We start from the raw sequence: 13,913 nt of genomic DNA on the forward strand, positions 1-13,913 counted from the left end.
GAGAGTGGTAGGGGATTCTTTATCCCATGTTGATGGCCTTTCAGCTGATTTGCATGGAGCCTGGAGAGCCCCGTGGTTTTCCACAGATCTGAAGGCAATGAAACAATCGTTGAGACGGCTAGAGCGCCGCTGGCGGATGACCCATTCTGAAGCTGGCCGGACACGGGTTAGAGCTCAATGTCGAGCCTAACAAGTGGCAGTAGCGACGGCGAAGAAGACTTTCTTCACCGCCTCTATTGCATCTGCAGAAAACAGCAGCAGGAGACTTCTTCAGGTGGTTCTCAATTTAGCGGAACCACCTGCTACATCGGGGCCCAGTACGGCCCACATGATCTCCTGCAATGATTTTGCAAAGTTTTTTTTGCAGATAAAGTCGCTCAGATTCGGGAAGAGGTAGACTCCACCGTGGGAGCAGGGCCGGGGCGGGAGAGTGCTAGAGTCCTGTCTAGTCAAATTGCGTGGGATCAATTCCAATCTGTTACCTCCGAGGATGTGGACAGGCTGCTTGGACGAGTAAAACCAACCACCTGTCTCCTTGATCCTTGCCCATCCTGGCTTATAAAAGCTAGCCGGGAAGGGCTGGGTGATGGGCTTCATGGGGTGGTGAATGCTTCCCTCTGTGAGGGAGCCTTCCCAGACCCGCTGAAAGAGGCGGTTATTAAACAACTTCTTAAAAAACCATCTTTAAATGCGGCCATGATGGCCAACTATCGCCCAGTCTCAAATCTTCCATTCTTGGGCAAGGTGATTGAGCGAGTGGTTGCTGAACAACTCCAGGCACGCCTGGAAGAAGCAGGCCATTTGGATCCCTTCCAGTCAGGATTCAGGCCTCATCATGGGACTGAAACTGCCTTGGTCACACTGGTTGATGATCTCCGGCGGGCTAGGGACAAAGGTGAGAGCTGTTTCCTAGTTCTGCTGGATCTCTTCTGGACCGTCTTGAGGGGCTGGGAGCTGGGGGCACTGTCATACAGTGGTTCCGCTCCTTCCTCCTGGGCCGTGTTCAGAAAGTGGTGGTGGGGGATGAGGGTTCAGACCCCTGGGCTCTCACTTGTGGGGTGCCTCAGGGTTCTGTCCTCTACCCCGTGCTTTTCAACATCTACATACAGCCGCTGGGAGAGATCATCAGGGGGTTTGGGCTGGGTGTTCATCAGTATGCGGATGATACCCAGCTCTACCTCTCTTTCAAATCAGAACCAGTGAAGGCAGTGACGGTCCTGTGTGAGTGTCTGGAGGCAGTTGGAGGATGGATGGCGGCTAACAGATTGAGATTGAATCCTGACAAGACAGAAGTACTGTTTTTGGGGGACAGGAGGTGGGCAGGTGTGGAGGATTCTCTGGTCCTGAATGGGGTATGGGGTAACTGTGCCCCTGAAGGACCAGGTGTGCAGCCTGGGAGTCATTTTGGACTCACAGCTGTCCATGGAGGCACAGGTCAAATCTGTGTCCAGGACAGCTGTGTACCAGCTCCATCTGGTATGCAGGCTGAGACCCTATCTGCCTGTGGACTGCCTCGCCAGAGTGGTGCATGCTCTGGTTATCTCCCGCTTGGACTACTGCAATGCGCTGTACGTGGGGCTACCTTTGAAGGTGACCCGGAAACTACAACTAATCCAGAACGCGGCAGCCAGACTGGTGACTGGGAGCGGCCGCCGAGACCATATAACACCAGTCTTGAAAGACCTACATTGGCTCCCAGTACATTTCCAAGCACAATTCAAAGTGTTGGTGCTGACCTTTAAAGCCCTAAACGGCCTCGGTCCAGTATATCTGAAGGAGCGTCTCCACCCCCATCATTCTACCCGGACACTGAGGTCCAGCACCGAGGGCCTTCTGGCAGTTCCCTCACTGCGAGTACCCAAGTTACAGGGAACCAGGCAGAGGGCCTTCTCGGTAGTGGCGCCCTCCCTGTGGAACGCCCTCCCACCAGATGTCAAAGAGAACAACAACCACCAGACTTTTAGAAGACATCTGAAGGCAGCCCTGTTTAGGGAAGCTTTTAATGTTTGATGTATCACAGTATTTTAATATTCTTTTGGAAGCCGCCCATAGTGGCTGGGGAAGCCCAGCCAGATGGGCGGGGTATAAATAATAAATTATTATTATTATTATTATTATTCAAAAAGTGAGCTCCTATTCATGTGAAGGAAGCCTAAAAAGCCACTAACTTGGTCTAAACAAGCTTCCAAATTGGGAACCATGGGTCTAGACACATATGCAGCCCCCTCCCAATCTGTGCAGAATTGCTGAAGTAGGGGGTTAACCCCCTCCCTGCTCATCAGAAAATGGGGCTCCAGGTGGACGTTTGGCTGCTCATCTGGCCACAGACGAGGGAGAGAAACTTCAACCTCTCCACCCACCTTAGCCCTGTGTCTACTTCATTGTTTTTCTTTTTGACATTATTGCCAAAATTGATGGGATTGTGGGAAGAGAGAAAATTGTGGCTGGAGGCCTTGGCATACTTCCCAAAAGAGGAAGCCACTTCCCCCGAAATGAAGGCATCAAATATGGTACCAGGGAATATAGCTTGAGGTATCTTAAAGGCTAACAAATTTATTTTTACATAAGCTTTCATGGACTACAAAAATACACAGCGTGTGCAGTTTCACAGCTCTCAGCAAAACACAAACAAAAGACATTTTGGCAACCTTAATAAATAAAAAAGAAAATATTGTAAGCATGTGCATATTTTAAACTCACTTTTCATTCTTTTTGCTCACTTCCTAACTCGGATCAGTCACAAACTCTCAGCCTAACCTATGTCATGTGGTTGTTGTGCAGATATAGCAGGTGACATAAAATGGCTGTAAAAGGGGGCTCAATTCTAAAATTATGGTTGATAACATATCCCACTTTCATAAAATAATGTTAAACACAGCGAATTGTCTATATTTCAGTTCTATTTGTTTAGCATTGATACTGGCATTCCCTTCCTCACAAGAAAGCCAAGGCTGCAGCTCTGTACCCAACTTACCTGGGAATAAACCCCATTAAACACAAAGAGACTTATTACTGAGGAGACATGCAGATTGTTGTACTGTAAGTTAAACATACAGTGAATTTTCAAGGACTGCCTGGACTTCAGCTACTTATTGTGTTGCAGCATTTGCAGAAAAAAAAACCTTGTAGGGATTACCTAATCTTAGATGAAACCAGTGGCGTAGCGTGGGTTGTCAGCACCCGGGGCAAGGCAAGTAATTTGCACCCCCTAACCCGTGGATTTGCACCCCCTAACCAGTGGATCTGCGCCCCCTAACCCCCAGATGTTGCGCCCGGTGCGGCCGGCTCCCCCTGCACCCCCCACGCTACGCCACTGGATGAAACCACTAAAGGAAAGATGCATCTTGGTTTGTTAGGCACAAACAAAGAACAAAGGGGAAATTTAGGGTCTTTAGATTAGAACTATAACAATTCCAAGGACTAGAAAATGAAACAGAAGCAGGAAGGGGAAGTGCACTAAGGCCTGGTCACCAAATAATGCAGTCATGAATCAAAGTTCTGACATTACTCATTGGCTAAAAACACTGACAGAAAAGACAGGAGCAGTCAGTTTGGCTGATCTCACAGAAATCATGTAGAAGGATGCCTACACATTTTGCTTTATAACTTTCCTTCTAGTAGTGCTAGAGGCTACTATATATACTATATACTATATATATACCGTTATATGGTGGATTGGGGGGAGGGGGGAGAAGAGGACATCGGGACATCAGCATGCAATCCTTTTAAGCAGCACAGGAAATGTAACTGTTACACAACTGGAAGGTACATGAGTGAAAAAGACAGCAATATCTCCTGCTTCTCCTGACAACATGTGGAAAAGGGACTGGGGGAAACTTCAGCCAAGGGAAATGGATCTTGCTATTGAAAAGGATCACTGGCACCTCACAGTCAACCATTTCAATACTTTCCTTCGTTCTGCAAATGCTGCCAAGTGCTCCTACTGGATATGACAGTGACACATTACACTCTACCCCCTCTGAAAACATGCGGGGCTGGGGGTTAGCCCATAGGAGTCAGGGTGGATATAAAAAGCAAGCAACAATAAAAAGAAGTCCCCAGTGAATACACATCAGTGGCCTGGATTTCACATGGCACACAGAGGTGCCTTCTTGTCATGAAGGAACAAATCGATATTATGCCGGTAACAAGCTATAGAAACTTTGCTGAGAAACTTTTGAAAAGACTTTGTGCTAATTGCTCCACTGCATTTAAAGCAAATATGCAGCCTATTGAAGTCCAAGCATGTGCAACATACTGGTCACCCAACCACTAGACAATGAGCTAACAAGGCTTACATTGCTTTTGAAGAGATAACACTAAAATGTTTATCCTGAGGCCCTGGTCAAAATGCTGCTAGCACAGAATGGGGTCCTTTCCCATTGCAGGGAGAAATCTTTTGTGCAAATCTTATTCTTTTCTGTTTCCCCCCTTTTTCATTTTTGGTTCTACAGGTTTACTTTTCAGTTTTAAAGCAATTATTTTGTGGGGTTCCCTCTAAACCCCTTAATTTTACCCCTTTCGTGGCTGTTCACTACGGATGACAGCGACTCCCCCTCCTCAAATGAACCAATATAACTATATTCTGATATCACTAAGGGCAGGTGAAGCCTATTTAGAGTGAGAGCAAAGCTTCCTGTATAAATCATGTGGGCAATCCTTGCCAATTAAGGTCAGCGTCAAAAACTGAAATCTTCTGATGGATATCTTTCAATACTGATCAAGAATTTGGAGGAAAGAAGTTGCCTGTTTTGGCTCAGCTCTAGGATGAATCATGGTACAAATAAAAAGATTTGTGTAGAGATTTCTATATTTGGTAATCCCACCATCTATCAAGAAGTTTTTCCTTGCTAAACCATTCCAGCCAATCAAATAAATTAGGAACACTATTTCATTCTGCCTGGCTAACAGGATATTTATATTTTCTACATTGCTATCACATAGCAGAGCTGGAGACCTGCCTCTGCAGCTGTCCAAGCAAATACAGGGACTCCAAGACTCTGCCTGACCTACTGAGCAAACAAACGTAAGTCAGAGATGGCCTTAGCAGGAGGCAGGAAGGCTCATTCTTTTCTGCTCCTTGCATTATACACAAGGCAGCCAGGAAGAGATCAGCAGTAAGGATGCTGGATGAGACTGTGTGACAAAGGTTCACAGAGAACATGCAGCAGCACCTTTACCTGTGAGCACCCCCCATAGAACAGCAGGCAGAAAGGGTAAAAAGAGTAGATGTGCAGGAGGGGAGAAAGGGTGGCAGCTCTGCCTGTACTGGGAAACAATCCTGCTCCTCTTCCACCACCCCTGCAGGCAGCTCCCACCATCACCAAACAGTCCCTACAGCAGGGCGATGTGCAGAGCTTTTGTGCCAGACTGTGTCACATAGACCTCTCCTTTCACCATGTGGGGAGAGATGGGACCAGAGGTCTGGGAGGACAGCAGTGGACTGAGGGGCTGCAGCAGGAGCTGCTCAGCATGACTACAGAGATGCAATCCTACACACTGCCCAAGGTGATATGAGAGAAGCACTGGCTCCATTGCCAGGGGAGGGAGGTGTGCTCCCTACCTTCGAAAGGTATGGCACCCATGAATGAGCTGGGGAGAAAACAGGAAATGTGGCCGGGGACGGGGGGTGGGGGGCTCACCTGGGAGACAGCACTGATGAGCCTGAGGTCATCAGACCAAGAATGATTCCCTTGGAGCACGGTTGGCTGACTGGAAGGTAAGCACGAACCTGAGGAGGAGGAAAGTTAGGGGCTGCTCAACCCCCTTCACTTGGTCTGTGGCTCAGTGGGAATCCCAACCCAAGAACCCTGAACTTGCTGAGACTTTCTATGATGCTAACAATACTGGACACATTAGGATCCTCTTCAAAGAGGGTCAGTCCTGCTCCTTAGACCAGATTAGCACATCACCACTGCCACCTTGCTCAGTTTCCATTAGCCTGTCCAGGTCTAGAAACATATGGTGATAGCAAGCCCACAAGCCTGTTCACTGCTGACAGTGCTCTACGATACTAGCCAAAGACCCTTGCTGACCCACGTGAAAGAGCTGCTAGGAGGGACGAAGGGAGGGAAGGAACCAGCCTTGCACACAGACTTTGGGAGCAACTGGATAGCCACAAATAAGAGAACACTTTTTTAAAAGCACCACTTGCCTTAATTTGGATTAGTAAATAATACCTGTTTAAGTTTGAAAGTGGTCCTTGAAATCTAGAGTACCTGACAGTCCATAAGCAGCTTTCTTTTTCACCTGCCATTCCAGCTCATTTTTACTGATCTCAAAGACCATATTGACATCTTCGTAATACTGATCGACCAGAGCTTTGAGCTTCTTGAGGTTTCCTGTGACCAGAGCCTCAAAGTATTTGTCCAGAGGGGCATGGCGAGTCTTCAGCTTGAATCTGGATCCTCCTGGCTCAAAGATCTGCAGCTTGTCTACAGCAGCGCTTGGCACCTCTTCCATTGTGCTCATCTGCAGCTAATTTTAGTCCAGAATCTTGTTGTGCAGATTACGGAGGTCTTATTGTTTGTGTGACTCTGTTTGTGCTGCCCAATTAAATTCTAGTTAGGGCTCTGACATAGCTTGTATTTAAATCTGGTGCTAATTGTTACTTGATACAATTAAAGTCACGTGGGTGGGTGGGTGGCTACAATAACAGCCACTTTACTACTGAGATTACTTGTGGAAATAAATATAGCTTGACAAGGTCAAATATTCACAAGACGGCTTGTGCTGGAATTCCTGCATGGAGATATTTTAATTCCAAGCATGATCTTGGCAAGGAAACATTCTCATCCACAGTGAGGTTTTTCCCTATAATTGATGTTAGCCTATTTTAGTCCAGATGACATGTAATGGTTTGCATGCTTTGGGATCTCTTGCATTTCAAATTTTTATCATCTGCTTATCCACATGATTTTCAGCACCAGGTTTTCTTTCCATGCCATCACCATGAAATACAGTTCTGTGATTAGGATATATATCCTGGTCATGTACAATGCCATAAAATATTGACTTTCTTTATTGCATTAATGTGTCATAGCAGTTTTCACTGAGCAAATTCGAATCTGTTAGCCCTTTTTTATGCTGCAGAAACTGTAATTCCTAGGGACTAGAATCCATCTGTGCTTAAGGTTCGTGACAATTTTTCCATTGTTTTCAGCTAGGTTACTATGGTGGTGCTGGTGGTGACTAGACATTTGACTCTAGAAGTAGGATAAGTCCCTCAACTCACTGACTGAAGGGCACACAGGGGATAAGCCAGAAACAGGAGATGCTTAACTCCTTTCTGTGCCCAGGGCTGTGCCTAGGCCTAGGGCTCGGCAACAAAGCTGTTTACATGCAAGAAGTACCTGATATCACAACCAGGGGCTAACTTTTGCCAATAGGGTGTGTAATTAGAAATGCCTCAACGCATCCCCACAGCAGTACATCTGCAAATCTAGAAATTATCATAATAAATAAGAGAAATAATTCAGGGGTCTCCCTCAGCAGGTGATGGACTCTCCTTCCTTGAAAGTTTTAAAGCAGGGATTGGACGGTCATCAGCCACATAGGAGATTCCTGCATTGAATCTCAAACATTCGGGTCCCAACTGTTTCTATGGTCTTTTGTATCAAATGTAAGCTGATTCCTAGCTTGTTGCAGAGCAGAATAGGGCATCCTTAGAAAAGATAGGACACTTTTCAATAAGGAAGGTTTCCAACTTAAAACCTTATATTAATTAATTAATTAATTATACCCTTTTCAAAACATGTCAGGTGTTTATTGTTCTGTGAACTAACCTGAGACCGCCCATTAGGGTGGTATATAAATTCAATAAATAATCATAAATAATCATAAAAAGTCTGCATCATCCTTGGGCTCACTATAGAGGAAAGAATTAGCTGCTCTGTCAATCTGAATGGTGAAGAGTTTTCTGACATTCAAAGCTTGAATTCCCTATCAAGTCTTTGTGGTCATTACCTTTTCCCTTAATCTCTGACTCCTCTTTCCCCCTTACTTTCCAGTCAACTTCTTTTCCCAGGAGTTCATTTTTCACTTTGGTCCCTTTTATTTGCAGGAGGAAATGTTATGAAGTACAGGTCCTTGAAGCCTGGTGTTATGTACTGAAGTTCTCACCCTGGGCCAGCAGGGGGATACTGTAGATAGTTATGCAAATAAGGGATCGAAAGTGATGTTCAGTGATTGGATAGTTTTAGAAAGTTGTTACAGTTACATTGTACTGGAGCTCTATATAAGCAGGCTGACTGAACCCTTCAGTTCAGTTCTGTTCTGGCCTGTGAATAAACAAGAGCTGTTTGAAGAATCGCTGTGTCGTCTGATATGTTCACCCACAACTTAACATTTTAAATCTCACAAGTGAGACTGGAATGTTGCTTCACAATGATGCTCTTAAATGCTCTTTTGCTTTAGCTCGGTGAGAAGTGGCCAGTTGTTGTTTGGCAGAAGAATTCTAGTAGGTTCTCCTGTAGTTGAAGGATTCCTCATGCAATGAGATTATCCACTAGTGGCTAAGAGTTGTTACGCTCACAACCAGCTTTCTAGTGCCTATTTGGGATGCAATCCCTAGGGATATTTGCTATATATATTTGATATTTCCGACTCAACGACTAAACAACAACAACATTGTCCAGCCCTGCATGCAGCAAAGGAAGGGGGTTTGTGTGTCTCAAAGCAGCTCCACACCAGACTTTCTATGCACATGGAAGATTAAAAAGTCAAGTTGGCTTCTGCTAGGCTGGAAGAAAGCAGGATTGCTCCAGAAGATACTGCATCCCCTTCAAGCCCCCCATTTTCCAGGGACAGTCCCTCTGTTTCCCACCAGTGCTACAGCCACCAAGCTCGGGGAGGAGGAGGAGGAACCAGCAATTGTCCTGAGTGGCAGCTGTGGAACTTGACTCCATGTGAAGTGCGGCAGCCTCCACGCATCCACATATGATTATAGCAGTTTTTAATGGCTTGTCTATGGCTGTATCTGGATTTTTAGTGTGGTCATTTTAGTGCATACAATGTAATGAAAGGCTTGCGGTGTTTTTTTGTTTCTTTGGGAAAATTTTGTTTGAGAATTGTATTATGGTATACAGTGGTACCTCGGGATGCGAACGGGATCCATTCTGGAGCCCCGTTCGCATCCAGAAGCAAACGTAACTAGCGATGGCACGTCTGCGCACATGCACGTCCTTTTTGCTGCTTCTGCGCATGCGCGTGACATCATTTTGAGCATCTGCGCATGCGCGAGCGGTGAAACCCGAAAGTAATGCGCTCTGTTGCCACGGAGCGCAACTTGAACACGCTCAACATGAAGCATATACAACCCGAGGTATGACTGTATTCTGCTTGTTTACATTTTTATGCACTGCTTTGGGAAGCCTTCTGTTTGAAAAGTGATCTAGAACTCTTTTGAATGAATAGATATTCTGTATGCGTAAGGTAGCACATCTGACTCTCTGCTGTGAACTTCAGGCCACTACAGATTATCTTTCTTTTGAAAGATGTTTGTTTTATGTGGGGATATAGATAGCTTTCCTCCAATTAGCACTTCTATTGTAGTGGAATCATGTTTCCCTGGCAAAGACTCACCAGCATAGGCGCCGACTCCATGGGGCCTGAGGGGGCCCGAGCCCCCTCAAAAATTCGTTTGGGGGGCTCTGCCCCCCCAATAATTTAAGAAAATTATTAGTTATATTATGCTTTGTAAAATCACAAAATTATGTTGGTATTTTTTATTTTCCTTGTTTGACGATAGTTACCTTTTAAAATACATTCAGTAATGAGTTAAAACAAAGCCACTCCCGATCTAGAGAGGGGGTGGGGTTGCGGGCTCTCGACCCATCAACAATCTCGCGGGGCTGGCGTCAGCCCCGCGAGAAGCGAGGATTCCCCCTAGCTCATTAATATTCACCGCCCACGGCGGCAGCCAATCGGCTGCCGCAAAGGGCGGGCCCTCACAGGTTCACTTAAGGTCGGGGCAGCCCGGGGCTCGCCCCTTTCGTTCCCCCAGCAGCAGCGGTTGGGAGGTCTTGGGCCCCCCCAATATTTTTTATAAGTCGGTATGGGCCCCCGCCCCCCCAATATTTTTTAATAAGTCGGCGCCCCTGCTCACCAGCGAGTCTTCCTTCATCTTTGGGCATACATTGTTCTCCTTGCCATGTAGAATTTTGGATAGCTTCCTCTGGACATCCTCCGTGATGAGTGAAACAACTCCTGCAAACACACACACCTCACTTGCCTGAATATTTTATCACTTTTATGGGTTTTTTTAAAAGTTTCTATATTGGCAGATTACTTACTCTTGTACAACTCAAGGGCTTATGGTGCTGCTTCTAATCTTGCTTTGCATAAGAAAAAGGAAGATGACAAAAAGCAACAACATTTCCCTTTCCTCCTGCAACATGCATACCAATACCTACCACTTCACAAACCATTGAAAACTTATTTTAAATGTTATTTTCTTTGCAGTGCCCTCTTCCTCCCTATCGCTGGAGGATTACATTTCTATTGGTTAGTTTTTGTAGAAGGAAAAAGGGAAATGGGCTAGCAAACCTCCCTTGTGGACAGCATGCTGAGGGTCTGCAGCTGGACCAGGGTGGTGCGTCTAAGCGTAGGCCTCTTATTTTTAAAAACTGTCTGAGTAAGCCTTTGATAGAATAAAGCAAAGAACTTCACCTTATTTCTGCTATATTCCACACACACCCTTGGCTGCCCCCAATCAATCTGGATGATGTAATTTGCCTGATAAAATTATGTGTACTAATTATGCAAATGAGCTAGACTAAATTAGCATGCCCAGTCTGCATAATTTCTCATTCAAGCACAGAGGCATGCAGGGAGGGAGTGGGCAATGGAAGGTCACCTTTCTTGACTGCTTGGCCTGCAAAGAGACGGACTGTTTTCACTCCAGAGATTTTGTACTGCTAGAGGCTTCAAGGGGGAGGCTGCCTCTTTCCCCATCATTCAGAACACCTGCTATTCCTCTAACCCAAACATTCCCTTTTCTAGCACCCAATTAGTAGGACCATCAGGGCGTGGGAGAAGCTTGCTGTGAATATTCCACAGAATACTCTTGAAATGTCAGCATTAATATGTGTGTGTGTGTCTACACACACAAATTGTAACTTTGCTGCCCTGGACATCACATCACCATCCTGTCTGTACAGCTAGACTCCCATTTGGCTGGTGACACTTTGTGTAACATATGAAGAACTTAACACGTGGCACGAGAGCAGGCTGCAGGTGTCTCTGCCGAGGGTGACGTATTAACACCTCAAGGGTGACGGCAGATGTAACAATACTAATATGGTGGAAGTCACAAACCACATATTCATTCCCTTAAAGCATATTCCAGAAACTGGAAACACAAACTGCCTCTCTCTTCATTCTAACTGTGGTGGAAGTGGCTTGAACACACATTTTCCTTGGTTTTCAATGCAGTAGATGTCTTTTTCAAACAAACCACTTACGCCATACTTAAAATATGATGTATTTTTCAGCACAACTAGTTGTGTATGCACATAATTCAGTTGGCAGCACTCCTTCATAACAGCCAAGCGCTTTCTAGGAGGAAAAATAGAATCAAGCATGCCACCTTCATTTCTTTATAAGTTATTGAAAAGCAGGAATCAGACGCTTGCCATTCTGTTTTCAGGTCATAAAGTACCATCTGATATCTTGCAGCCAAAATAACCTTTAGCAGGGGCTTGCAAAGGCCTTTGAGCTCCTGTCAACCAGCTGATTGTTGGACCTTCAAAGCACCGTTTCATCTGATGCCATTGTGATGTCAACTGATTGACAGATGGGCAACTCTGCCTTCCTGTCCAATTTGACCAATTGCAGGGGAGTGGTAGGGAAGATAAAGATCTGGCGAGTGAGTTACTTTCCCCAACCCATGCCCTAGTTGGTAAGTAGAAGCAGATAATATCATGCTGTAGCTCAGCCTAATGACTCAATTTTCTATATCTTTGGAAGTCAACTGGAGTAGAAGTGCAAATAATGCAAGATTCATTATAAACACATACCTTGCTTGAGGATATCCTCTCTTCAAGGTAAAATTATCCTTTGTGTTCCTTGTTTGCTTATTGAACTGATAGCAGAACTATTTCAAACAATTTGCCTTAGGGTGATTCACTTTTCTCCTCCATCGAAATTTGTACCCTATTACTTCCAAACTCCCCTCCACCAGGAATTAATTTTATTTAGGACATCCAAAGAATGGGTTGCAAAAGAAATGCATGAGAACAGGGAAGAATTGTCCATTTCACATGAAAAAAGTAAAGGAGGATGAACAAGATCTCACATTCCAGTAAATTTATAGCATATTTAATAAAGAGCTGAAACTTAGGAACTGGCAGCAGCTGCGCACAAAATGGCTGCCCCATGAAAGGTGCCCATTTAACACTGGCTTGTGTGTGTGTTTCCACCACACACAAACAACCTGAGTGCAGTATTTGACCTTTCTCAGTCAGAACTGGTTTGGATTTTTATCAAACAAAAGAATAAAACAACTGAACAAATTATCCAAATACCTCAAGTAGCAGCAAATGCCAATTGATTTAAACCACTTCCTAGCCCAGCTCAGTTGCATGCAGAGGCCTTGGGCTTGGTTGAGATGCATGCAGACACACACAAGGAGAGCAATGAATGAAAATCTCAGATTTACACAGAAGTTGGCCAGCATTTGTCAGTCTAGAGTTTTATCAGTCTAGGGCAGGGGTTGGCAATGTGCGGCCCATGGGCTGGATCCGGCCCACGAAAACCGTTTCACCGGACCATGAGCCACCCCCGAACCGAGTCGCCCACTCGGCAAGTCCCCTGTGTGCTGTGCTAAACTGGTGCAGCGTGGTGCGGGGACTCGCCGAGCAGTGCCGGAAACCGTGTCTGCGCATGCGCAGATACTGGAAATCACTTCTGCGCATGCCCAGTTGCTGAAAATCGCTTGTCTGCCTGCCTGTAAGAATAGACCACAGCCCCCCTCATCCTAATATGCTACCTGCCAAAATTTCTGCAGAACCTAAAACTGCCTTCTCAAATCGAGCAAGATTATGTTCAGAAAGAAAAATGGCAATAATTATATACATAACTATTTTTTAGGTCAGAATTCAAGTGTTCTTGGTATAGTGACAATCCTATAAAGGGAACCATTTAACCCAGCACACGCTTTACTGTTGCTTCCTTAATTAAAATGAGTCAGTTTTTAAATACACAAATGATCCAGTTACCTACTAACACCAGAGTGTGCAATTGAGCTGTTGGGGTCTTCATCCAGTCATCATTAGACAGCTCTATGGTGGCATCTGCATGCTTAACTTCATCGCAGAGTAAATCCATTACGACCTTTTCGTCCCCGGCTTCTAGCGCATTCTTTAATCTTATCACCAAATCTGAGTTGAGTGGATGATCAGGGATGCAGTCAAAGGAGGACTGTCTAAGCACTTTGTGGACGGGAACCATTTTTTCGGGCAGCGTAGGAAGCCAGCCTGCTGTAAATGAAAAGTGTTCCTTGCTCAGCTAAAAATAGAAAGAGCCTAGCTCCTCTTTCGCCAGTGGGATTAGTGGGGGGAGGGGGAGGTGTAATTGAAGTCATTGAAAAGGGGGTACTAATTGAAAAGAGCCAGAACTCAGTAACTGAGAAATACTGCAGAATATTTTCTCCACAAGGAAACACAGAGAAATGCTGACAGCAGTGGACAGGTGCTCTTTTCCTAAACCGCTTCCTATCACTGAACCAAAACTGAGAGAACAGATCATTAGCAAACTTGGGAGGGAGCATTTTTGGGACCCAATTCTCCTGATGAAAGAACTGGCAAGTTTTGTTCAAGATGTTACATGAGTTTTCTTTCAGGACAAGTTTGAGATTAGCTTCAAAAGCTCTTGACCTGGCCTTTCCCTTCAGGCCTTTCCTAAAAGCCACAGCT

The 13,913-nt window shown here is 45.3% G+C and overlaps 1 protein-coding gene across 2 annotated transcripts in view; it reads right to left on the reverse strand.

The window, feature by feature from the left end:
- ASB18 (ankyrin repeat and SOCS box containing 18) overlaps window positions 1-13,470 on the reverse strand; it is a 39,991-nt gene extending 26,521 nt beyond the window's left edge. Inside the window, exon 1 of one of the 2 annotated variants that reach the window (XM_081891285.1) lies at window positions 13,218-13,470. In XM_081891285.1, the coding sequence (XP_081747411.1) occupies window positions 13,218-13,449 (232 nt within the window). In that variant the 5' untranslated portion in view covers window positions 13,450-13,470. Of the gene's footprint in view, window positions 1-6,218; window positions 6,541-13,217 lie in introns of those variants that run through there. The other variant, XM_081891284.1, reaches the window with a different exon arrangement.
- Between the last annotated feature and the right edge of the window lie 443 nt (window positions 13,471-13,913).

The sequence above is a fragment of the Podarcis melisellensis genome (genome assembly GCF_964234715.1).
Source record: "Podarcis melisellensis genome assembly, chromosome: 1".
In the NCBI taxonomy this organism is placed as follows: domain Eukaryota; kingdom Metazoa; phylum Chordata; class Lepidosauria; order Squamata; family Lacertidae; genus Podarcis; species Podarcis melisellensis.